The 24,534-nt window shown below is 37.7% G+C and overlaps 1 protein-coding gene across 1 annotated transcript in view; it reads left to right on the top strand.

Moving 5' to 3' along the window:
• The first annotated feature begins 3,280 nt into the window (after window positions 1-3,280).
• COL1A2 (collagen type I alpha 2 chain) overlaps window positions 3,281-24,534 on the top strand; it is a 35,374-nt gene continuing 14,120 nt past the window's right edge. The window contains 29 exon segments of the mRNA XM_081284437.1: window positions 3,281-3,650; window positions 3,652-3,654; window positions 7,456-7,491; window positions 8,619-8,711; window positions 9,972-10,025; window positions 13,010-13,054; window positions 13,146-13,199; window positions 13,291-13,344; window positions 13,639-13,692; window positions 14,095-14,148; window positions 14,458-14,511; window positions 16,038-16,082; window positions 16,370-16,423; window positions 16,526-16,570; window positions 16,952-17,005; window positions 17,518-17,616; window positions 17,751-17,795; window positions 17,910-18,008; window positions 18,428-18,481; window positions 18,605-18,712; window positions 19,089-19,142; window positions 19,247-19,345; window positions 20,263-20,316; window positions 20,784-20,882; window positions 21,308-21,361; window positions 21,850-21,903; window positions 22,055-22,108; window positions 22,388-22,441; window positions 23,423-23,467. Coding sequence (XP_081140563.1) covers window positions 3,558-3,650; window positions 3,652-3,654; window positions 7,456-7,491; window positions 8,619-8,711; window positions 9,972-10,025; window positions 13,010-13,054; window positions 13,146-13,199; window positions 13,291-13,344; window positions 13,639-13,692; window positions 14,095-14,148; window positions 14,458-14,511; window positions 16,038-16,082; window positions 16,370-16,423; window positions 16,526-16,570; window positions 16,952-17,005; window positions 17,518-17,616; window positions 17,751-17,795; window positions 17,910-18,008; window positions 18,428-18,481; window positions 18,605-18,712; window positions 19,089-19,142; window positions 19,247-19,345; window positions 20,263-20,316; window positions 20,784-20,882; window positions 21,308-21,361; window positions 21,850-21,903; window positions 22,055-22,108; window positions 22,388-22,441; window positions 23,423-23,467 — 1,764 coding nt within the window. The 5' untranslated portion in view covers window positions 3,281-3,557.

Raw genomic sequence — 24,534 nt, 5'->3', positions numbered from 1 at the left:
CTATTAGCAAAAGCCTTCTAGAACTGGAACTCAGCAAGGTAGCATAGTGTTGGTGCTTTTCACCAAGTGTGGATCCTCAAGAGAACATCCTCAGTAAAGATTTGAAAGGATATGACAGGCAGATGTGTAATCTTTACCAAAGAGAAGAATGTAAACATAGGAAAACATGGTCTTCCCCTACTGTCCTGCATCTCTCTAACCACTGACTCTAACCAGTTTTCCATACCTAGAGGTATGCTCCAGCTGTAGTCTGTGGGTTGTTGAAAGCTGAAAAGATCATCTTTTCTCTTACTAGAGAATGATAGGGAGATTGACTGTCTAGTAGCATTAACTGCAGTAGCCAAGTCACTGAAGTATTGGATAGCTTCTGCTTCCCTTCTTCAATCCCCCCACACTCAATCCAGGCCCCACCCACTCTCTTTCTCCTTTTTTGTCCGCTTAGTTTTGCTCTCTGCCTTCTCCATTCCACATACCATCCAGGCCATATCCAGGACCCTCAGTTCAAGCTTTGGGTCAGCTCTCCCAGCTCTCTCAGTCCCGCCCCCATCCACACACACACACACACACACACAAATACCTTGTTATTGGGAGGTGCAATATATTTAACAGAGAGCTAGATGAAATTACACATGAAAATAGCTGAAATTGGAATCTGTCTCCCACTTAAAAAAAGAAAAATTCCCCTTCCGTTTTTCTCTGTTTTCATTGTTCCTGTCTAGAACCAGGGCCTCCCACCAAATGCTGACGACTGCCTGCTGCATGCCCTGCCACATCAGCAGGGAGGGAGCCCAGAAGCACTTGGTATTTGCATCAGTTTCCAGGAATGCTTTTCAAGATATCAGTTCACTCTACTGTTAGCAGAGATGTTTTTCTTCTCAGTGTAGATGTGTGTGCTTGAACTTCTGTTTCTCTAATTCTCAAAAACTAGTGGACTTTTTGTTGGTTGGTTTGTTTGCTAAAAGGGAAATTATAATCACTTTCAAAAAATATTCTACATTTTAAACTATTTTGACAACAAAAAAAACCCACAATTAAATGTTTAAGGTCTTAGATAGCTACTGCAGTCCAATGATTTGGCCAACTTGACCCCAGAAGCATGAGATAACTTTCCCTGAAGGGCATTGAAGTATTTCTTTCATAAATCTATTTTCTTACAATCTTAAGTCATTTTGTTCAGGATTAATCTCTGACTTTCAGCATCATAGGACAAATGTACAAATAATGTTCTGCAAAAGCAATTCAACACCGTGGCAAAAATCATAACTCACTCTTCTGATTAATACAAAAAAAAATTGGCTATGTAGCACTGAAGTTTTTCTTTTCTATAAAAGTGATTTCTACTTTTAAAGTTTTTGGTTAGTTCTATGACAGCAATAATTTAGGGAAAGGGTAAAAATGGTCTTGGACTATGCAATTCAACCTCAGCTCTTTTGTGGTTGTTACCAGAACCTATGAGACTTCAAACACTGTCACCTAGTTAGGAACAAACCAGAAAGTGGATTTCTTCTTGTAAACATCCTCCTAGGACTGACCAGACACCCTTTCAAATTCTTTTACTCCAAGTTATTTCAAAGTATCTTCCAATGTTGTCTCCCAAGTCTATAAGAACAAACTGTTTATTGAAGTTTACTATAGTTATTATTTTACTTCTGCTAACTGTTTTTATTCTTTGAAGTTTTGAAAAAGCAGTTCATTTAAGAATATTCCAGCCCTTTGGTTTATAGCAGCTGCTGATGGAGTTAATTTATGCAGACATTCTTCCTCACAGCAAAGCAAGAAAGGGAGAGGAGTGGATAAAGAAAAGGGAAGATTCCCAAGGAAATCCATCCGTTTCTGTTTCTAGTGGACACAGAATTGACCTAAAGATGTTCCTTTTGTGATAACTTCTGGGATAGAATGACAATCTGACTAGTCCATCACTATTTCATTAGGGATGTTTGGCAGACTGAGAAGTTGAGACCCATAGTCTTCCAAACCCTGGTCCAAGAATGACATCCCAAGAGGATTTTGGAGACAGTATTAAGGATACAATTTTGGGGAGACCTGGCCTTCAGCCTCTCAAGTCTCAGGTCAAGGTTCCATGTCATCCTCTCCCTGGTGGGGAGTTGAGAACTGAATGAAGGTAAGGGAAGAAGGAGGTTAGGTGTCAGGGAAAGTGTTAACATCCACGTTGCAGGGGACAATCTTGGAGTGTTGACAAAAGACTGTGCACAACTCAACCTCAGAAGGTCCTCTAGATGCCCTAGATGTTTTCTCCTGTGTGAGAGAGAAGAGAGGCTAGAGAATGAAGGTGTCAGCTTTAAGAGAGGTGTCAGTGAATGGACAGCAAGGCTAAGAGAACTGGGGACTCAGAGGAGGGTTATCTGGGTCCAGGCTCAGGGTACAGCTGGTAAACCTGGACTGTAAAGAAGAGGAGAAATATGAAGGGAAGTAGGTTCCCTACGGCCACCTTACAGAGGAGAAACTGAGGAAGTGAAGTCACCAAGTCAGTTGCAGACATTTTACAGGTCCAGATAGTCCCCAAGATACAATTTAGAATTAGCCTTAGCAGAAGCAAACCAGTGCTTTCCTGATGGCTTGATCTAGGCTAGTGTGCACGACGCCTTCCCTTTCTGGTGCTGGGTGCCACGCCGTGTCTTCCTGCTCCCCACCCAAGCAGTTGCTCTCGCCCCCCTCCCCAGTCCCTTTGCACTGAGGGGAGAGAGAAAGAGGGGGGGGCAGAAGGAGAAAGGAGAGACTGATAAAAAAAAAAAAAAAAAAGTGGGCACACTTGCCCTAAAGCTGGAGAAAAGCTGGACTCGAGCAGGGGGCAGGGTGGAGGAGGCTTGGGAGGGCGGCCTCGGGCTGCGCCACGCAGTCGGATCTTCCCTCCCTCCCGCCCTGCCCCCTCCGCGCCCGCCCAGCCCCCTCCGCGCCCGCCCAGCCCCCTCCACCCTGCAGGTGGCCCATAGGGCACAAGGTGAGGCAGGACTGGACAGCTCCTGCTTTGATCTCCGGGCTTCAGGTCCCTCTACAGCTGCCCAGCTGCCCAGTTGCCCAGAGATCCTCAAACTTGTGCCCACGTCGGAGTCAGCAAAGCGCTCCGACGTGTCCAAAAGTGTTTCCAAACTTGGAAAGGGCGGGGGGAGGCGGGTGGATGGGGAGGGAGGAGGTATGCAGACAGCGAGTCAGAGTTTCCCCTCGAAAGCCTCAAAAGTGTCCACGTCCTCAAAAAGAATGGAACCAATTTAAGAAGCCAGCCCCGTGGCCACGTCCCTCCCCCACTTCGCTCCCTCCTCTGCGCCCCCGCAGTCTCCTCCCAGTGTGGCTGCCCGGGCCCCCAGCCCCAGCCCTCTCATTGGCGGAGGCGCTTTTGGAGGCACCCTCGGGCCAGGGAAACTTTTGCCATATAAATAGGGCAGATCCCGGCTTTATTATTTTAGCACCACGGCGGCAGGAGGTTTCGGCTAAGTTGGAGGTACTGGCCGCGACTGCATGCCTGCTCCTGCCAGGTGATACCTCCGTCGGTGACCCAGGGGCTCTGCGACACAAGGAGTCTGCATGTCTAAGTGGTAGACATGCTCAGCTTTGTGGATACGCGGACTTTGTTGCTGCTTGCAGTAACTTCGTGCCTAGCAACATGCCAATGTAAGTGCCTTCAGCTTGTTCGGGGAGGTGGGGGAGAGAAGTTAGATGGGTGGACGCCCTGGTCTGAAAAGGGGAAACCTAAACCTCAATTCCTTGCACAGCTTGGAGGGAAGGCTCTCTGGCATGTGGAGAAACGCTGGAATTGATCAGGAACATGGAAAGTACTTTAAAAATGAAAACATGAAGGACTCAACAACTCTCCCTACAAGTTAGGAACTTTTAACTCAGTAACACAGTTAACTTAATCTGGATCCTCAGTTAGAGAAGCGCACAGGGAGCAGAAGGTCTTTTCCCCTAAGGATGAGCTAGCTATTAACAGCTGACTTGGCGAAAAAAAAAATACAGGCCTACACCAGTTATGTCCCATAACTATCCTCATACACACATTTTAAGACTTGAGGCCTGCTTTAGAAAGCCCTTTAATTCAATCATACAGAGCTCAACCATTGAATTTATCTTCTGGTCGTCTTGAGGTTGGTCTGGATGATGGTGATGATGGTGGTGGTGATGGTGATACGGCGCCCTCTGGAGGGGGGAACATGAAAGTACAGGGGACCAGGCCTTAAGCTAATGGCATCCCAATTTAAGACTCCACAGGTTTGTACAAAATTATTTAATTTCTGGTTGGAGACATTCCCAGTGGCTAGTCAGCATATCCTGCGAAGGATTCTACTTGGAGTGGACACCTTCTAGGAAGTAAAATTAGCTTCTCAACACTTTATATGGTAATGGTGAAATTATATTTAACTAAAATTTGCTTTACCTTTTGAGTCTTGGAGTTGACCCTAAACCTAAACAGATGATCACTGTTCCTAGTGATCATCAAACGCTGAGCACAGCAGGTTGGGAAATACCAACCTTGTCTTGAGACTCAAGGGACAGGGTTCTTCTTCCCATGACCTTGGGCTACTCAAACTGGGCCTGTTCCAAAATGTGGAGTGGAGCTAAATGGTCTCCAAGGTCACTTCTTGGTTTGGATTTTATGACCAGTCTTCCACGTCAGGATAGAATGAAGAAAATCAGTCCGTTTTTATCTTAAAAATGGCTGCCTAATTACTACTACTAGACAAAGACGTTCACTTGAGACTGGATGAGGGGGATCAGGCCACACCCAACACTTCAAAAACTTGCTCCGCCCACATGCCACGGTGTCTTCCACTGCATTCTTACTGATGCATTTCTGTGTGTGTGTGTGTGTGTGTGTGTGTGTGTGTGTGCGCGCGCGCGCAATTTTCCTTCAGCCCCTTTTAGTGTACACACTGTGGATACCAAGGAGTAAATTCATTGAACAGATTCACATTACCAAGTTCGTTTTTTTATGGAACCTGAGAGTGGAAGGGAAGAGTTGAGTCCTATAGGAAAAATTGGAAAGCGAACTAGGGAAGTTTGAAGGCACCCATGGCATCTCACCTAATCAACAGCTACCCAGCATCTGTAATAAAGGTTACCAAACACACATTCTTCAAAATGGCTCACGTCTAAGTAATTAAAAGGGCAAATTTCCAAAATCTTAAGGGGTCTTATTAATCAAATGGAGCCTAATTAGTCTTCCTATTTATTAATGGACACAAAGAAGTAAACATATCATTTTTATAATTTAACAGTAATTCTCATAAATTGCCCTTAAATGCCAGTGCTGGATATCGCCCACCCTCCTGAACTGTGACTGTTGCAAGAGATGTTCTCAATTCAAATGACACACTTCTTGGCCACCTAATTAAAGCAATTTTTAGGGGTGATTCATTCTATTGGAAGCTTACCCACACTTGTATCCCATATTAACCCATAATTTTTATACTGTAGAAATGAAAGTCAGTCTTTAAAGACTGAAAAGTAGTAATGACAAAGGAGGAATTTTACTTTAGTTTGTTTTTCCCATTATATTTCAAGCTCTTTAATCCACACTTTTTCCACAAAGTAACCCTTTCTTAGAGACAAAAGTGATACATGTTAGGAAAATGGCGTTGGCTAACTTAAGTGAACTAATTTAAAGCCAAAACTCAGATGTCTGAATTAATCCATTTTCATAGTTACTAACGTACAAATTAGACCTTAAAAAAAAAGACATTGAAAATGGTAAAAACTTAGCGAACTACTAAGTGACGTTAATGTTTTATAAAAGACAAAGTCTGCTTTAGCTAACAAACTTTCCTAAATTTTCTGTTTTTGACATTTAAATATTAAAAATGATCTAAACCATAAATTATTTCCTCCTCCATCCACTGGTCTTGTCTTACAGTCAGTGATTCATCTGTGCAATTTCCAGCCTAATTGCTAAGCATTAGAAATATCCTTCAGACACATGAATATTTCACAGCATTTATAAAATAGTAAATAATTAACAATTTCATTCAAAATATATTTACATATTAATATAGCAAACAAATCACCCTGCTGATCCCTGCCATATTTTTTGACCTGCATAATTTCCAAGTCATTATAATATTCTTAATAAAAAATATAATTGGCCCTTTAATTAGGTAACTGAATTTTGTAAACTTGTGTATCTATTTGGCAATTACTGTTAATGATCAATGAAATTATACTAATAATAATTTTCTACTTTTCTCTTTTCTCTACAGCTTTACAAGAGGTTAGTAAAATTATATTTATAAAAAAAATTATCTACTTTGATATCCTTGGTCATAGTGATTGCTTCTCTGGGAAGGGAAGGTGAAGCTACCCTGGTATTGACTAACCCAGCTTCCAAAGAAAACCATGAGATATTATGGGAGTCAAACCCTTTTTGGCTTCCAGAGTAAGTGCCCACCCCATTTTCCAAAATGGGTGGTGCTTCTGCATAAGGGTAGTTTCATAAAATACCCATGAGAAATAGAAAGAGTAAATAATCCAGTTTAAGTTTGGGTTTTAGCATTAGCTACTACAAAGGATAAGACTTCACTAAGCTACAGAATTTTTCATTTCTTTGCAAAATAATTATGAGCTAATTCTTTGTGAATTGAACTTGCAGCAGTATTATAGATAAGTATACATATTTGTTTCTGTACAAAATACATTTTATTTAACGTATTGGTAAAATTTTACATTGTATTTTGAGAGTAGATTAAGATAATAGTAAATGGGTATATAATGCAATCTGTAGATATAATTGTTTTTAAAATATATATGTATATATAGTTCTCATAATAATCTTTTACTTATTCTTTTCTTTTCTAGGGAACTGCAAAAAAGGTAAGAGTCCAATATTTCTCCATAAATATCTGAGATTATCAAGATACCTTAGTTTAACTAAATTTAAAGTAAACTATAAAAGGAAAATACTTTGTCAAGATTTTGCCCACATGAATATGCATTAGTTGAAACATAAAGTAGCTTTGATGTTTAAGGTAATAAAGTTTTATTACCTTTCAAAATCATCTCTAATTATATTTATGTTATACAAACTGATTATTTACATACTACAGGAAAAAAGACTTTTTTCTTGAAGATTGAATGGTATTATGTTAATTAAAGGTAGTAAACAAAAGTTATTTTAAAGAACTTTGACTATACAAATATGCTGTTAAACTGTAACAAAATGGTCATCTTATCTATAGTAATCATCTTATTAAAAATACTATGCTTAATATTGGCCTAATTACTAGAGACTATAGCAGCCTCCGGTTCTTCAGTTTTTTAAAAAAATTACATATAATTATAATAAAAGCAATATACTTTTATCTATTGTATTGTGACAATTTTTAGCTACTATCTAATAATGTTGGGCTTAGGTCAGACTTACCAACTAATTATTATCCATAATGACTTGTTTCTTTGCTGGAAATTATGTAGACACCTATTATTGTGCCGTTTGCATCTTCCTTGTAGGGCCCAACTGGAGATAGAGGACCACGTGGAGAAAGGGTATGTAATTTTTGAACTACTAAATGGCTTTAGCCCATATTGGAAAAACCACATATTAGAAACTAAAGGAGACTGACAATTCATTAGAATATTATCTATCCAGATAATTGTGCCACCTTTTAAATAGGAAATGCCCTGCCGAAAGGGTGAATGAGCATTATTATATATAATCAATATTCTTTTTAGGTCAACATTATCCTTTAAAAAGAAAAACTATTACGGACAGCCATATTCTTTGTCTGGTCTTTCTTCCTTTGTTTTTAATGGACCTGCCCGACACATACATAATGGCAATGTATCTACACACCACCACACAGTCCTCTTTTTAATATGTTCTGTTTGCTTTTGAAGTAAGATCTCTTCTATGGTTTGGGAATAATAATAAAGTGATAGTCAGTAACATGTTTCTCTGTCTAAATTCATACATGTACAAGTCAGCCTTACATTTTATTTGTGGCTTTCTTAGATCTCCCTGAAATGCTTACTTGACATTTATAATAACTACAAGATTTTGCGTTATAGGATACTTTCGTCAAGACATAAATGCTGATATCTCATATCAGTCCTGAAGTGCAGATTTACATGTATTCCACTCAAACATTTTATTAGAGATAAATTATTTCAGTTAATTACCTTAACAACTTAAATTGTATTTGTAATAGGAAATCTTCAAGATTTTCTATATTCTGATAAAATGACTATCAATTAATCTACTACTCACATTTAACATACCAAATTGCTTGAATGCCTTCATCAAAATCAGAAATCAGCCATCAACAAACATAGTATATTTTTGTGCATTGTGAAAAATGAAGGGCATACACTTTAGCTATAATTTCTATCTTCGTTTGAATAGTGGACCTCCGTTTCAAATTAATATTCCATGACTAAGATATTCCTTTAGGAAAACTACCTGCTGTTACTAAAGTTTGTTCTAAGACAGACCCATACCTAAGTACATTTCAGTGAATGATAAATACAGTGTATTAAATTTCCACTCTTCATGTACATTGAAAAGTCTGAACAACTACTTTTACCTTATGTATTCTTAGGTCTCCTTTTCATTTACTGCATAGGTTTCCATGGAACCTGTCTAATCCTATTTTAATTCACTCTATACACAACAGGGTCCACCAGGACCCCCAGGCAAAGATGGTGAAAATGGCCCCAATGGCCCTCCTGGTCCACCTGGCCCTCCTGGCCCCCCTGGTCTTGGCGGGGTAAGGTGTCTTAAGTACTTTTAACTTTTTATAACTTAGTTTCTTATACTTCTGTTGGAAGAAGGCTTATTATAGAATTTATTTTTAGCAATTAAGGGAAAGTCTGCTCTTTGGAAATTAGTATATTTTATTTCATTTCTTGGGTTTCTTCATTCAAGTTTCAGCTTTGCCTGTTCTCTTTGTGAACTCTTGTCAATTATAGGACTGGTCTTTGTGTTCACTGAAGGTAGCTGCAGCCATCAGCGCCATTATTTAATTTGGGGATTTAATATCTTTTTTCAGTAAGGCACAAATAAGAGGTGTTGCATTATTAAAGAGTTTGATTAGATTGAATTACATAAGTGAAATCCCTGATCTTAAGCAATTTCACAAACATCCTACCCTTTTTATTCTTCTTGGCTTGAAGTCTGCTGAACCAACATTCAAAGTGGTTTTAGGTTTAATTTGCTTGAAACTAATTTGAGAAAAGTACATTTCCCTTTTTCATTAATATCTTCTTTTAGCTTTATGTCTTTAACAATGGTATGAGTGCCAAATGGCCTCACTGCAGGAAGGAAAACATATTTGCTTAATTGGTTAGCACTATGAATCAGAAGCCTGATTCTAATACCCAACTGTATGCCAGTAAAATAAGACCTTTCTCCCCAAAGATCTTATTATGATTGCTTATCTACTGAGTACATTAAAAAGCACCTTCTTTAATAGAGCTACCACTCTAAGAGAGATCTTTAACAGTAAAGTTATTACTGTGAACTATTTTTAAAAAGTTTAATCTTCCAAGGGGCATTTTAATTTAATTTTCCTCTAAACTTGAAAACTTTATATCCTTTCTGAAACTCCAGCAAGAAAAAGGTCTTTCAGTTATTTTTTGTGAGTTTTGTAGGAAAGGGCAACAGGTGAAAATGCAAAGGTGTCCTCTTGATCTCTGCTTAATTTATTCATGGCTCTAGGACACTTTAAAGTTTAAGAAGCTTCCCTTTCTCACTGCAGATGTAGTTAAGGGTTAGGGGCAAATAAACTGAGTTAACAGAGCAGAAGAAAGTATGAAAAATAAGACAGGAAGGCTCTGAACTTCAGACTAGGTGTGGACTCTATTTTAAACTTATATTTCTCCTGAGTTTTTAGAAATCTAATTCAGTTTGGAATTGTAAACTAATTATAGCAACAAAAAAAACCTTTATAAGTAGAATAGAAAAAATGAGCTGCATGACCAGTAAAAACATATATCTATACACATGTACTTTTTTTTCACCCTTCTAGCTCTTTGCTGCTCAGTATGATGGAAAAGGAGTTGGAATGGGCCCTGGACCAATGGTATGCTTACCTCTTTTTGTCTTGGCAAAAATGTATACTCTTTAAAATTTATTTTATGGTAAATTTTGCAGTGCCATACATTTAGCTACTTAGGTAAACATTCAAACCTTAGATAAAATAAAAACAATAATTCTTTCTGTGTTTAAATATATCAAAACCCAAGCCTAGGTTAACTATGTCAATTTTCTCTACAAACAAGCCTCATTAAAATAGATTAGCCAATAAATTTTTTAAAAATAAAATAGCTCAAATATAATAAAATAAGTGAGATATTTATGTCCAAGAAATAATCTTTGGATGTCATAACCGTAACTTAGGAAAATCAGTTTCATTCAAAATATTAAAATTTCAATTCACTTTTTTTTTTACATTTCTTAACATTGTTTAGAATATTAAGCAACACTTAGAAATATAGAGCTATTTATTTCTTAAGTTCCCTGAACTTGGTGGAAAGGATCAACGAGTTCTAATCTGGTTCATTTATTTTATGACTAGAGACTTCAATCCCTTTTCCCAAGGTCATGCAGAACTAGAATTAACCACCAGGCAAGATGTAAGGTAGCCAACAACAGCGTGGCTCATGTTCCTAGTTCTCATATATAATGTTCATTTAATCACAAGAATTTTATCAGAGGCATTCAATGGGATATTAATGGTAGTATGCATTTGGAGAGATAGCCATGAATGAATGAATGAATGACAGATTCTGACTCTCCCTCAAGGAGTTGACAATGTTGGAATTTTTCTTTATTCTCCATTTTGATAAAAAAAAACCTGTTGTTAGAATATCAATGACAAATTGATGTAGAAGACAATAATGAGTAAAATTTAGCCCTTCTATCACTCAGCACAAAATATGGGAACATATCCTATCATTTGAGTAAACGTTTATAAAAATTCCATAGGAGCTTATGTTGGTGACGGTGACTTTTTGAACGAATGAAGCCTCTACCAAATATTAGTGAGATGTGTTAGGCAAAAAACTGATATGATCATGCAAAATGTATACTATATATATATATATATATGCAAATGAGGGGAAAATTACCAGCAGTAAAAAATATTAGTTTGATTAAGCATTGCAGAATTTAATACACATAGATACACACACAATTTGGTGATTCTAATTACTTGTTTCCAAAGATATTTATCTGCCCAAAGTGAGTATGGTCTTTAAAATATAAATCTTACCTGGATCACGCATTCAGTGCTCTATATTCAAAAGATATTCTACTGGAACTAATGGTCCACAATAAGCTAATATACTATAAGGGCAAGATAATATTTTCTGTAAATTAAAATCTGACTTGAGAAATAATGTACCTTTAATTGATGTTTTCCAATTTCATGATTTTTCCTGGTAATTTAGAATGCTCATATCTTAAATGAATATGTATGGGGGGGTTCTTTTGGCTTTGTTTGTATTGGATGTATGAAATTAGCTGTTTCTGCTAATGCTGGACATTAGTTAGTTGTGAAGCAGTACCTATTTCTCAAGAAGAAGCAAAGGGGGAAATAAAATAAAGTGACTGTGGATGTCATTTTAAAACCAAAAGCACATATCAACTGGGAAAATTAATATGGATTTCAGATTCCCCTGTCTTTGGAAAATCTCTCTGGGGGGCATAAAGCAGAGTATTTTACTTTTAAATATCAGTGAAATATAATTGAAGCTTGCACATCCACACACATGCTCAGACATATGTAATCAACAGATATGTGTTTCACAAAAAGGGAAGATAGGCAGCAATAAAGCATTAAAATAATTTTCCATGTTGGAAAATCAATAACTCTAAAACCCCACAGGGTTCTTTTCTGAATTAATGAGTAATCATAGTGTGTCTCACAGTCCCTACAAAATAAACTACCTTTTATGTAAATGAAATTGTTGCAAATACATGGAAAAATGAATAAATACAATATTAAAAATTTATGATGGCAAAGGAAATTATTTGAATGTATATCTAAAAATTATTTTTATTGAAGAGAGACAGCTTCTTTTAAAGTTGAAGCACATTTCCAAAACCAAATAAATAATTCCTATAATTAAAATAATGTGCATTTTAAATGACATTTATAGGGTTTCACTATAGGCATTAATATAGTGGGGCCATTTGACTAAAGAGTCCCCTCAGTTGATCTGTCATAAACAGATTGCTCAAGACATGCAGGAGAAATATTTTCAGCATTATGAGGGATGGGTCTCACCGACGAGCTCATCCAGGCATTGATTACTGCAAAGGGGGGTCAAGAGTATGTATTCAGCTTGCAAACCAGTAACATTCTGTTTTACCTTCTTTAGGTATTACAGAATAAAGAACAACAGGGAAACAATCTGCTGTCATTTGGGCCATATTTTCAATACTAATATCATAGGCTGGACTCTTCCAGTAGGCTGTTTCAATAATATTTCATTGTTCCTTCACCCCTCATTACATCCACTTTCCTTTGACATTTTCATCAGTCACCAACAGCCCTTAAAGGAGCTATAAGGTTATAACGCACCTCCCTGTAATCATTAAGAAGGACTTTTGATCCTTTTCAATTTATGCCCCTTGTGGCAATAAAAATATCAATTTCTTAGCTAAGTATGACATTGGAAGATGACATATGATCAAGGGAATCTAAATGAAATTCTTTGTCAGCTGATACAAGGCAATCATACATTCTGTACTTGTGCAAAGATCAATTCACTTCATTGTATCAGAACAACCTCAATATGCACAATTGTGCACAATTTTAAGGGAACGATGACCATCCTATCCAGAGCTCATTGAGTTTCACTAATTCAGGTTGAGATAAAAGGAGAATCAAAGGGAGAGGGAAAACATGGGTTCTTTGGAAAGAACAAAAATATGAAATAAAATCAGGACAGTTCTGTTCATTTGTCTATCACAAAATATCTGTGGCACAGTAGTGTCTTAGCTAATTCATCCAAGGCCATGACAACTTATCAGTGCTAACCATGTCTGTCATCTTTGTAGGGTTTAATGGGACCTAGAGGCCCTCCAGGTGCAGCTGGAGCCCCTGTAAGTATGGAAAGCTCATAATCTTTCTTCTGCAAAAAGAGAGAATTAAAAAATAAAGTTTGGAATGTTACTTTTATTTTTCTTCTTTTAGGGCCCTCAAGGTTTCCAAGGACCTGCCGGTGAGCCTGGTGAACCTGGTCAGACTGTGAGTACATTTTTATTCCTTTGTGATAAATTTTTTTCAGAAAATTTGGACATATTCCCTTAACTAAATAATGAGTCTCCTCTTTCCTTAGGGTCCTGCAGGTGCTCGTGGTCCACCTGGTGCTCCTGGCAAGGCTGGTGAGGATGTAAGTGCTTACCTGAAGGACTTCCAAAACACCATTTAAATACCCCAGATCTAAATTTAATATTCTTCCAAAATATGCTTGACATAATTCTCCTCATATGGGAAATATTATTGTTAATGAAATATTAATTAACTTGCTTGTATTTAGGGAAATATAATTGTTAATTAAAGAAGTACTTGAATTCACATTTTTATGTGATACCTTTCTCTTCTATTGTGAAAAACCGAGATGCCCCTACTTTTGTCTGATGGTTTACCAAGTTGAGGTTGATTCTATGATGCTTTCATGTTTTAGGGTCACCCTGGAAAACCTGGACGACCTGGTGAGAGAGGAGTTGTTGGACCACAGGTGAGACTTTTTACAACAGTGTATAATCCAAACGTCAGAGGTCTCACAGATAAGATAGTTGCTCAGGCAAACATCCATCTAAATAGTACTGTAGACATTACTCATGCTTGTCACACTACTTAAAGGCATCTGAAAGAACCTGGGAAAGAACGCATACATTTCTATTAATGCGAATAATGTAATATAATGGTAACAAGCGTGCATAAGCAAGAAAACTGTTTTCCATAAATAATATAGTCTTAGCTATTCATGTTAGAGCTAGTTGTGGCTCTGTGCTTTAAAACATCATAGCCTCTGATTCCAAGATTGAGCTTAAGTGAGAATTTCTTGGGAAGGAGGAAGTCATTGTCCTTTCATTTGTGACAAAAATATTATTCATATTCTTCTGTGTTTCTTTCTAAGGGTGCTCGTGGTTTCCCTGGAACTCCTGGACTTCCTGGCTTCAAGGGCATTAGGGTGAGCACATTCTTTGCCCAGATGAGAAAAAGAAAATGCTGATTATTTGGGCTGGGGTGGGGATGCGGGGGGTTCAATTGTATTTAAACTCCTGGATGACACATTCTTGCTTCCACATTCTGGGAGTTTGTTTAGATGACTTACCTGGTGCCCTGGATCCAGCTCACCTGGACTCCTAGAGCACTGGAGTCCATCCTAAGAAAGCAGTCACAGGATTCACCAGGGAGATATTTATTGCAAAGATAGAAGACTTTGATTTGAGAAAGCACTATAATGGGATAGCATTTAATAATAAGGATTGCCTTTCAGGGACACAATGGTCTGGATGGATTAAAGGGACAGCCTGGTGCTCAAGGTGTGAAGGTAAATATTGAATTAGAAAGTTTGTAAACAACTTATTAAAATTCCCCAACCCATAAACAAAAAGTATATTTATGCTGAGGACTACCCAAATTGTAAATGGTATCTTGTCTCCTCTTCTGTGTTTCAACCCCCTCAATGGTGTGGACTATGAGATTCTATGACAAAAGGCCAATTATTAATGTTTATTTAGTTTAATATCTATTAAACAGTTGAGACAAAAATAATGTCAATAGTTTCTTCCTCCATTTCCTTTCCTCTTCCTATAATCTCAATCGATCTCTGCAACCAAAATAAAAGTAAATAAACATATAATCAGATATTAGAATATTACGTGTTATTTTAAACTGTAAATTCTCCTTTGCCATGCACTAATTAGATAGGTACATTCATGTCACAATACACTTTTCAACCTCTTTCCTGTGATTTATCCTTGCACACTCAAAAAAATTTTAATTAGGTAATTAAAGTCTCAGAAGTGTGTTATCTCTTGGCTAGGCTCTTCTCTGACAGCATTTTCAACTATAAAATGTTCTCTTTCCTATTAAGGAGATAATGTGATATTAAAGTGAATACCAACGTAATTACAAATTAATGAGTAACGAATACTAGCGGGACCAGAAATGAACATGAATATGGAGAATCTGTTCTAACTTTCCAGCTGCCACACAAATGGATAAGGTCAAACTCATTCTCCCAGGGGCCCAATATAACAGCTCAGACTACTAATCACAGTATCATAAAGTGTTAGGGCTGCAAGGAGCTTTGTAGACTCCCTCATTTTTTTGCAGAAGAGGGAAACTGAGGCTTGACAAGAGCTAGTGACTCTCCCAAAGTCACACATCTAGTGGCTGGAAGGGCACATGCTAAAACTCCTGATGCTCATTTCAGGGCTTATTCATAACTAACTTGCTTCAGGTAGAATCCTACAAATGAAGGTCCTTAATGGTCTCATATAGCATGTTCTTTCCATATCTAAATCAGATTATATTGAAGGAAAGTTCTTTACATGTGCTGTAGGATTAAATCACCCCACCACTGCCACTGCCACCATGGTCACTACTAGGGATTAAATATAGATCGGAAATAAGTATCGCAGCTCTAAAATATATTATGAAGCTTCAAATTGTCTTGCATATTTTATGAAAATGGTAAGGTTGAGTGTTCAAAATAATTTTAAAGAGGATAAATATGATTATACTTCCATGTCTATTTTATATTATCATGCCAAATAAATAAGCCTATTCTAAATGATGTTCAGTATATGAAGAGAAAAATGGGACACTAAGGAAATAACCACATTTCCTTAGTACCATGACATTTAGTATGTTTAAATAAAAACTTGTATTTTAACAAATTTTAAAAACACACAATTGAGAAATAATCTTTATGTGTAAAAAACATTAAAAATTATGTGAATGGTTCAAATTGAAATAATAGGGTCAAAAATTGCACAATCAGGAAATATATATATTTTTTCTGACATATATATATATATATCAGAAACTCAATCTTTCTTCTCCACGCAGGGTGAACCCGGTGCCCCAGGTGAAAATGGAACTCCAGGTCAAGCAGTAAGTATTTATTAATTTATTGTAAATCTAAAGGTGTTGTGTTCTTTGTGAACTAGAACTTCCTTGATGTTTTTGCTAGTTACCCTTTCCCTCAGCACTGTATTCTTTGATAGGTTTCTAATCTGCATACTTAATCAAACTATACTCCCTTTTAGTTGGTATTAGAATAAGACCTATTAATTTTTAGTGGATTTTTGTGTGTGTTAGAAAATGAACAAGGCAAATTATGCCTATGACATTTTAAAGATTAGCATTCTGGATTTTACTAAAAAGATTTCTGCTTCTAGGGAGCCCGTGGGCTTCCTGGTGAGAGAGGACGTGTCGGTGCCCCTGGCCCAGCTGTAAGTATCCCATTTTTGTTTGTTCTTACCCTTTTTTAAAATAATCTTCTAATGGCTTCCCTTTAACTTTCCTATTGACTCTTTTTCTTATTTTCTTCATAGGGTGCCCGTGGCAGTGATGGCAGTGTTGGTCCCGTGGGTCCTGCTGTAAGTGTTAACACTAGGGAATTTGGGAGGGTTGAAAGTGTGGTGGTGGTAGCCACTTCCCTCACTCATTTCCTATGAAATAACATCACTCCAGACACTTTACCAAATGTTCTGGGAGGTCTTTTGATGTTTCCATTTATAAGTTGCATAGCCTACTTCCAAATACCTGAGGCTATGGGTGGATGTGTAAAGTAAAATCCACCCTACCTTGGATACCTGTTTTGCCTTCCCTGAATATGACCCTCATGTCTAAGGCTAGCAGCCAATTCTTTCTTTGCCAATATCAAATAAGATCAAGACACTCTAAACGGCTTCTCTCTTCTGTTGCTGTTGCCTTTTCAGTTTACTTAGAGGAAATTTCTTTTTCTGCTTTGATTCCAGGGTCCTATTGGATCTGCTGGCCCCCCAGGCTTCCCAGGTGCCCCTGGTCCCAAGGTAAAAACATTCGTGCCTATAATCATTGCCTTGATAGACTTTTTACTCTGATGTGAAAGATCAGAACAGTGGTGGCAGAGATAATTACAGAATAGTTACCGTAATTGTGTCCCCTTCAAAATGGATAGAGGATGATGGATTTTCCACTTCAAGTTCAAAATCAATCATCTCTCTGCACTTGTAAACTATGAGCATAAAGATCACTGGCAATATGGAAATTGATTCCATTGGGTCCCAGACTAGTCAGGACTGAGAACTAGTCGGCCACAGAGAGTCAGAGGTGGAGTCAAGGTAGCAATGATAGCAACAGGTAGTAATCTGAATTCTGCCAAGTGGCAGAAGTAGGCTTAAAAAAAAAGTAGGAAAAGAACCCCAAATCTTGGGGTTACAAATGAGATAAGGAAAATGATTGCAATTCTGAAGAAGTTCCACCAAAATTTGGTGTCCTAATAACAGGGATATGCTGTTTCATTATTTGCTGGCCGATTGTTCATTGTCATTTTCTCTTTTAGGGTGAAATTGGACCTGTGGGTAACCCTGGTCCTTCTGGTCCTGCTGGTCCTCGTGGTGAAGTGGGTCTTCCTGGTCTTTCTGGCCCAGTTGGACCTCCTGTAAGTAGCTGTTGTTGTTAATCTTATAAAGTAGAAGAAGGCAAGGAAAAAAATGAAAAAGAGAAATGAAGGTGGAATTGAAGAAGATCAGATATATTCCAGTGAATTGATATCCTTCTTCCTCTTTCTCATAGGGTAATCCTGGAGCCAATGGCCTTACTGGTGCTAAGGGTGCCGCTGTGAGTATACCTGGGTAGCTAAAACGTGCTACTGTGGTTTTAAAGAAATTTGATAAGTGCTGCCTCTACAGCTCATCATCACATGATGGACCAGGTTTTGCTTTCCTTCAACAGGGTCTTCCTGGTGTTGCTGGGGCTCCTGGCCTCCCTGGCCCCCGTGGTATTCCTGGTCCTGTTGGTGCTGCTGGTGCTACTGGTGCCAGAGGACTTGTTGTAAGTGGTCATAGCTGTGGCTTTCATCATCCTGAAATACTAGGGCTACCATCATTTTATCACTATCTAGACTTTTTCTTAACAGTTTTATTTTTCCTTCGTTGGCATTTTTAGTTTGTAAACTGTATGCATATGTATGTACATTCCCTCTTCCTCGCATGCACACAGATGCATTCCTCCTGCAATCATCCGAACCTTAATGTAAAAATAGATGAGACCAAGTCCTACAACCTCAGTCTGATCCTTCCACCAATGCTATTCCCCTGTAGGCCATTTGAGCATGAACTGGGTCATACTGAAATCCCTTAGAGAACCTAAGCTTCTCCTTACCTTAACTTATAAATATTCCAGAAAATTTGTCTGTAAGAGAGTTTTGACATATGTTTGTTTTTTGACCACTGTTTTGTATTGGTTCCTAGGGTGAGCCTGGTCCAGCTGGCTCCAAAGGAGAGAGTGGTAACAAGGGAGAGCCAGTAAGTAGTTCTATAACCACAATTCTGTGGGGTTGTTATCCTTTAAATCCAGTTTCTTTAGCTGGATATAATATTTTTAAAAAATCTTTTCTCTTCCCTTCTCCTATTCTTTTCACTCAACAGGGTTCTGCTGGCCCCCAAGGTCCTCCTGGTCCCAGTGGTGAAGAAGGAAAGAGAGGCCCCAATGGTGAACCTGGATCCGCTGGTCCCGCAGGACCTCCTGGACTGAGAGTAGGTTCCATATACTCCTTAACACCTAGATACTCCAGAGGCAGATGAGGATACCCCTTCATTGGAAATTGTCAAAATTACTGGGAGTGCTTTTTCTAGACGAAAGAAGCATCTGCTTTCCATCTGTTTTATTAAATCAGTGACTCCCAATTTGGTATGTTTTTAAATTGGTCTGAAAACAATGTTGACCTACTTTTGCAGGATGCTCATCCACGCATTCCTTTGGGGTTTGGGTGAAGTGATTTGGCTTGGTTTGTGTCTGTATCTCAGCCTTAGGGAGATACAGACACAAAACATGCCATGTTTTCATAAACTGTGCCTGATCAGATTCCAGGGTTTTCTCTAATTCCCTTCTGTTTCATGTACTTTTTTGCAGGGTAATCCTGGTTCTCGTGGTCTTCCTGGAGCTGATGGCAGAGCTGGTGTCATGGTTAGTAGTCTACCCCTCATTTCCCTGGAAGGAACTTGAAACTATTCTGGTGACTGTGTCACTAACTTTATCATTTTCTCTCTGTGCCCCTTCCTTTTCAATAGGGACCTCCTGGTAATCGTGGTGCAACTGGCCCTGCTGGAGTTCGAGGTCCCAACGGAGACTCTGGTCGCCCTGGGGAGCCTGGTCTCATGGGACCCAGAGTAAGTTTCAGATATATTCTGAGCAAGTCACATCTGGCAGTGTGTATTGTTGGCTAAAATTGAGGATAACAAAAACATCTAAAGTAAATTTGTTGCTAGACTTGCCGACAGATGTCTTTTTAATTTAATTTTTAATTTAACTTTATCAAAGCTCTGTAGATTTTTTAATGTATTTAGTTAGTTCATCAATTTCCTATTTATTATACTTGATACAATGGCTTGATCTATTCTTTGGAAGCATAGATCTACTTTAATATATCCAAATTAGGTTGGTTCTCCTATCAGCATGAATCTTTTATCTTAATTTGTAAGTTTTATATAAGGTGTTCATGAAATGTATTAGGGCTATACATTATTAGTTTATTAGATTCATAAGTGAAATCATTTTTCAAGCAATCACAAAGTGCTATAATGTATTCAGCATCACACTAGCTATGGAGAAATGACCTTTAGATCTGTAGACACTCTAATCCATAGCAATAGAGTAATTTTTTTGCTCCATTATCTCTTATGGGTGAATATCAACTATAATTGTACCATAAACATGTAATAGGGATACCAAATATAGCAATAAAAATCCACTTTGGAAATTGCTTACTAAAAGTATTAGTTTTTCTATTATGAGGTAAATAGCATGATACATTTGCCCATATAGCATGTTGCTTAACAGTTTCTTGTGATATCGATAAATGGATCAGTTTCATTAAAATTCAATAAAGGGAAAGGCACAAAAAATAGAAGAAAAATTTCAGGGCTCTTTTCATACCTCCAGACTTGTGGCTAATATCCCTAAAGATTTACCCTCGGCAACAAACAAAAATTGGAGGGGAAAGTGCTTTTGTGAGATTTCAATTAATCTGAGCCTCAAGTATGTGAGTTAAAGTGCCAACATGAAACCTTCCTCATTTGTTTTATAGGGTCTTCCTGGATCCCCTGGAAATGTTGGCCCAGCTGGTAAAGAAGGTCCTGTGGTAAGTATTGCTCATTTTCCATTATGTTTTCAAGGACACTTATTGCACCCTTATCAAGTCTATTTTGTGGCTTATTTATACATGAATACATTGAAAATAAATATCAGCCACCTACATCACCTGGGAATGCAAAGTAATAGATTGTAATTATGGAGTCCAAATGAACGCAGGACTGAAAGCAGAAAAGGGAAGAGAAAAACGTGGCAGGGAAAATTGAAGCAGGTGACAAGGGTACAGAGAGGTGGGGGAGAGAGGGAAATTGTGTACATATGAGATTGAATTGGCCATGTGTGTACCGACATCCTATTTAGAAAAGGAAAATGGATTCATAATTTATTGGCGCTGTATACAAGAAGCTCTGTGCATCCAGAAAGCTATTCTGTTTTATCCCAGGAAGCATCATGAGTTTGAAGTAGGGAGGCCATGCTGATGCAGAGTAAACTTTAAATATGAAACTCTGATTTCAGGGTCTCCCTGGTATTGACGGCAGGCCTGGCCCAATTGGCCCAGCTGGAGCAAGAGGCGAGGCTGGCAACATCGGATTCCCCGGACCCAAAGGACCCACTGTAAGAATCACCACAACTTCCTCTCCCTCATCAGTTTTTTTGCTACAGTTCACCAAAGATCTAGTATTTTCTCCCATTTATCAGTCCAAACTACCTCAAGGCATGTCCTTTCAGCACAGGAAAACTGAAGGGCACTCACTACAGTAAAGGGATATATCCGTTACATACCTGCTGAAAATCCATCTCCTGAGTCACTGCCTCCTCAGACACAGGTGCCCCTTACTGTACCCAGAGCTGCCTGATGATGGATCATGCCTTAGATAATAGAAATCCAGGACTAGGAATCTAAAACACACACACACACACACACACACACACACACACACAAGCAAGAAATTAGCATTTCAAAATTGGTATGGCTCATTCAACATTAAATGTGTAATACGATCGTTTTTTATTTTGTTTTGTTTTCATTTTTATCGTAGGGTGATCCTGGCAAAAGTGGTGATAAAGGTCACCCTGGACTTGCTGGTGCTCGGGTAGGTGCTAACTGCTGTACATATCTATTCATGTAGAATTCACCCAAAGAACACACATCCTTTGAGGCCATCTGATATCTTTCTGTCACTTTCTTTCCCAGAGGGTATCCCCAAGGGTCCTTTTACCATCATGAAATGTCTTTTTTTCTTTAACCACACATATAAAGCAATGAGCTATAACAAATCAGAATATATGTTAAGTCAAAGATACTTACAAAAGCATTTAGTCTTTATTTTATTCATCTTGTGATTAAAAGAATATAAATATTTAGTAGTATTATCTGGCCTTTATAAATTGCCTTCCATCCGTGGACTTCCCTCGAACCATATGGAAATTTACTAGAAAGTATTCAGGCTTTGGTGAAGTGAGTATAATTCATGCTAAAATGACAAATTTGCTTTGAGGAACTCACTTCAATGATGCTCTGAAGCATTTTGAACTGCCTGGCTTACATGTAACCATTGGTCTTTCTGTTGAACATTTCTAGGGTGCTCCTGGTCCTGATGGAAACAATGGTGCTCAGGGCCCCCCTGGACCCCAGGTTGGTATTTCTCCCTCTCCTGTGCACTTCTGCAATATAATGTACCTAATCCCTCAAAACAACCTTCTCCATTTTCCAGTCCATAAGTAATATAGCTAGACAGCAATGTGGCTAATGTCTCTATTGATACTATCTCTGCTGTCACTTTCAGGGTGTCCAAGGTGGCAAAGGTGAACAGGGTCCGGCTGGTCCTCCAGGCTTCCAGGTGAGTCAAAAAAAAAAAAAAAATGAAACACTGCCTTGGCCAGATGGTACACCTATGATTCACTGTCTCCTTTCCCCCATCACACATATTATGACTTCAGAACTAAAGCAGAGAGTGCATTTTTTTTTTCAAAACAAACTTTGGTGGAGTGCTTTTTATAACACTTAATAGTGTGTTTATAACACTTAATAGGTTGTTTCCCCTCCTACCAAACCCAGAGTATTAGAAAATCCCCTGCATATTATCATGAGATTGAGATTTGTGTTTCTTTGCATTTAGGGTCTGCCTGGCCCCTCAGGTACCACCGGTGAAGTTGGCAAACCAGGAGAAAGGGTGAGTAAAACAAGTGATAGTAAATTCACTTGAGAATTTCCTTCTGTTTAATGCCCTATTGCAACACAATTACAATATGTAAAGGGAAGTTTCATATTTCATCTGTTAATGATAGTGTTCTGTCTATGTTGGTGCTGAGGGAGAGAGTGAAATGAGTTACTGATATTAGTTCAAATTACTTTGTTTTATGGATTCAATGAAACATCACATTATGAAAGTAAAATCTATCAATGAATATTTCATGTAATAGCCTTACTTTTTGTTTTGTCCTTGGTAATGTTAAAATACAAATTATTTCCTTTTCTAGAGTGAGAACATAAATGCACTGATTTTTCATCAAACTGGACCCTGAAAAATTGCTTTTAATGTTTTTCTTGGCATTCAGACATGACAGTGCTATCCACAATCAGAGCATGAGTTCTGAGTCATTTTCTCTGTAATTGTGATGAATGTGCCTCAATTTAGTTACATTCTGTGGCCTGGTCTCCTTTGTCAACAGTGGGGCACATTAAGGAGACAGCTGGTCAGTAATAAAAGAGATACACTTGGGTATACAATTAACTAGGTAATGTACAGAATATGATAATTTCTATTAAGAAGGCAGTCTGTTATATAGCTAAAAATAGGCAATGTCTGATAGTGTTCATTATTATTTATCATATTATCAAAAGAGATAGTCTGCTTTGTCACTTTTTTAAAGACAATGGACTAAATAATGTAAATTTAAATTTTCTGATAGCAGGTCCTGTCCTAGAATAGATACATCTTTGATATCCATGGACTTCTCTTTTTATAGATTTTCATAGACCACTGAGAGTTCTGTTGTATGTATTGCATTACCCTCTATACTTAGGCTTTTTATAAGTAGAGCCCACGCAGCTTTATTTCACTTTTTCAGAACCTTTCAAATATCATAATCATAAGTGAATTTAGAAATCACCTATACACTTCATGTTTGACATATTCTTGGATTTTGCCTAGGGTATCCCTGGTGAATTTGGTCTCCCTGGTCCTGCTGGTCCAAGAGTAAGTGTTATTTAATTAACTTTCAACAATTTCTGGCAATGTGTTTTTAAAAGAAGGCACACTTTCTCCTAAAGCCACTGATGACCTTCCTTGCACACCTCTTTTATTATCAAATGTGATCCATAGAGATCAGTAGATTTCTAAGTTGATAGTTGACTTTTCTGTTTAGTTACTCAAATTTCCTATTCAATAACTACATGGTCGTAAGACACATAAATGAACTAATGCAAGTATTGTAGTCAGTGATTTATATAGACAAGTGTGAGACATTCATGACAGTGGCTCAACTTAACCCAAGGGAAATTAATAACTTACTAAGATCTAAAGTCAGTTTTTGCAATGTTTGTTGATATTCACAGTCTAAAGCTGATTGTATATATCTAATTTATACAGAAAAATAAAATAAAGATATAGTTTGTGGATATTAACATAACTGGAATGATTAATTTGCCACTGAAGTATCCCATTATGTTGCTTGTGATCATAGACCTAGGAAGCCCAGAGTTAGTATTTTAAAAGTCCATAGTACAATAAAAGCAAGTTATAACAAAGACCTTTGATACTGTTGCAATGTTAACCTAGGTGATAAATATTCTGGGTCACAGAATGCCACATTATAGTGATATTTAGATGTGAGTTGAGAGATACTACATATATAGTAAATTGATAGATACATATATACACACAACTGAGGAGTTGAATATTATAACTGTTACATCATTATTGCATGAGGTTGAAAAAGGGGGCAGAGATATAATCTTTATCTATATCTGACATTGCTATTCCACTCTAATGCCACAATCTTTTCCTTTGACTGCTATGTGTAATCAACTTCTATTTTTACCTATGGATTTATCACAGATGCAAAAAAAGGAAATAAATTCCAAAGGTTGGACATTATACTTTAGAAGTAACACATTTTAGAATCATAATCCCAGAACATTAGAACTAATTGAGACTTTATAGATTATCTCATCCCATCTCATCATTTTACAAATGGAGAAATTAGAAACAAAAAAATTTTAATTTGCTGAAAGATGGCAGAACAAATGTGAACTGTGGGTTTA

The sequence above is a fragment of the Spermophilus citellus genome, assembly GCF_964194105.1.
Source record: "Spermophilus citellus genome assembly, chromosome: 3".
NCBI lineage: Eukaryota > Metazoa > Chordata > Mammalia > Rodentia > Sciuridae > Spermophilus > Spermophilus citellus.
Note: the sequence above shows the minus strand (reverse complement) of the source record. Positions and strands in the feature narration are given on the sequence as shown.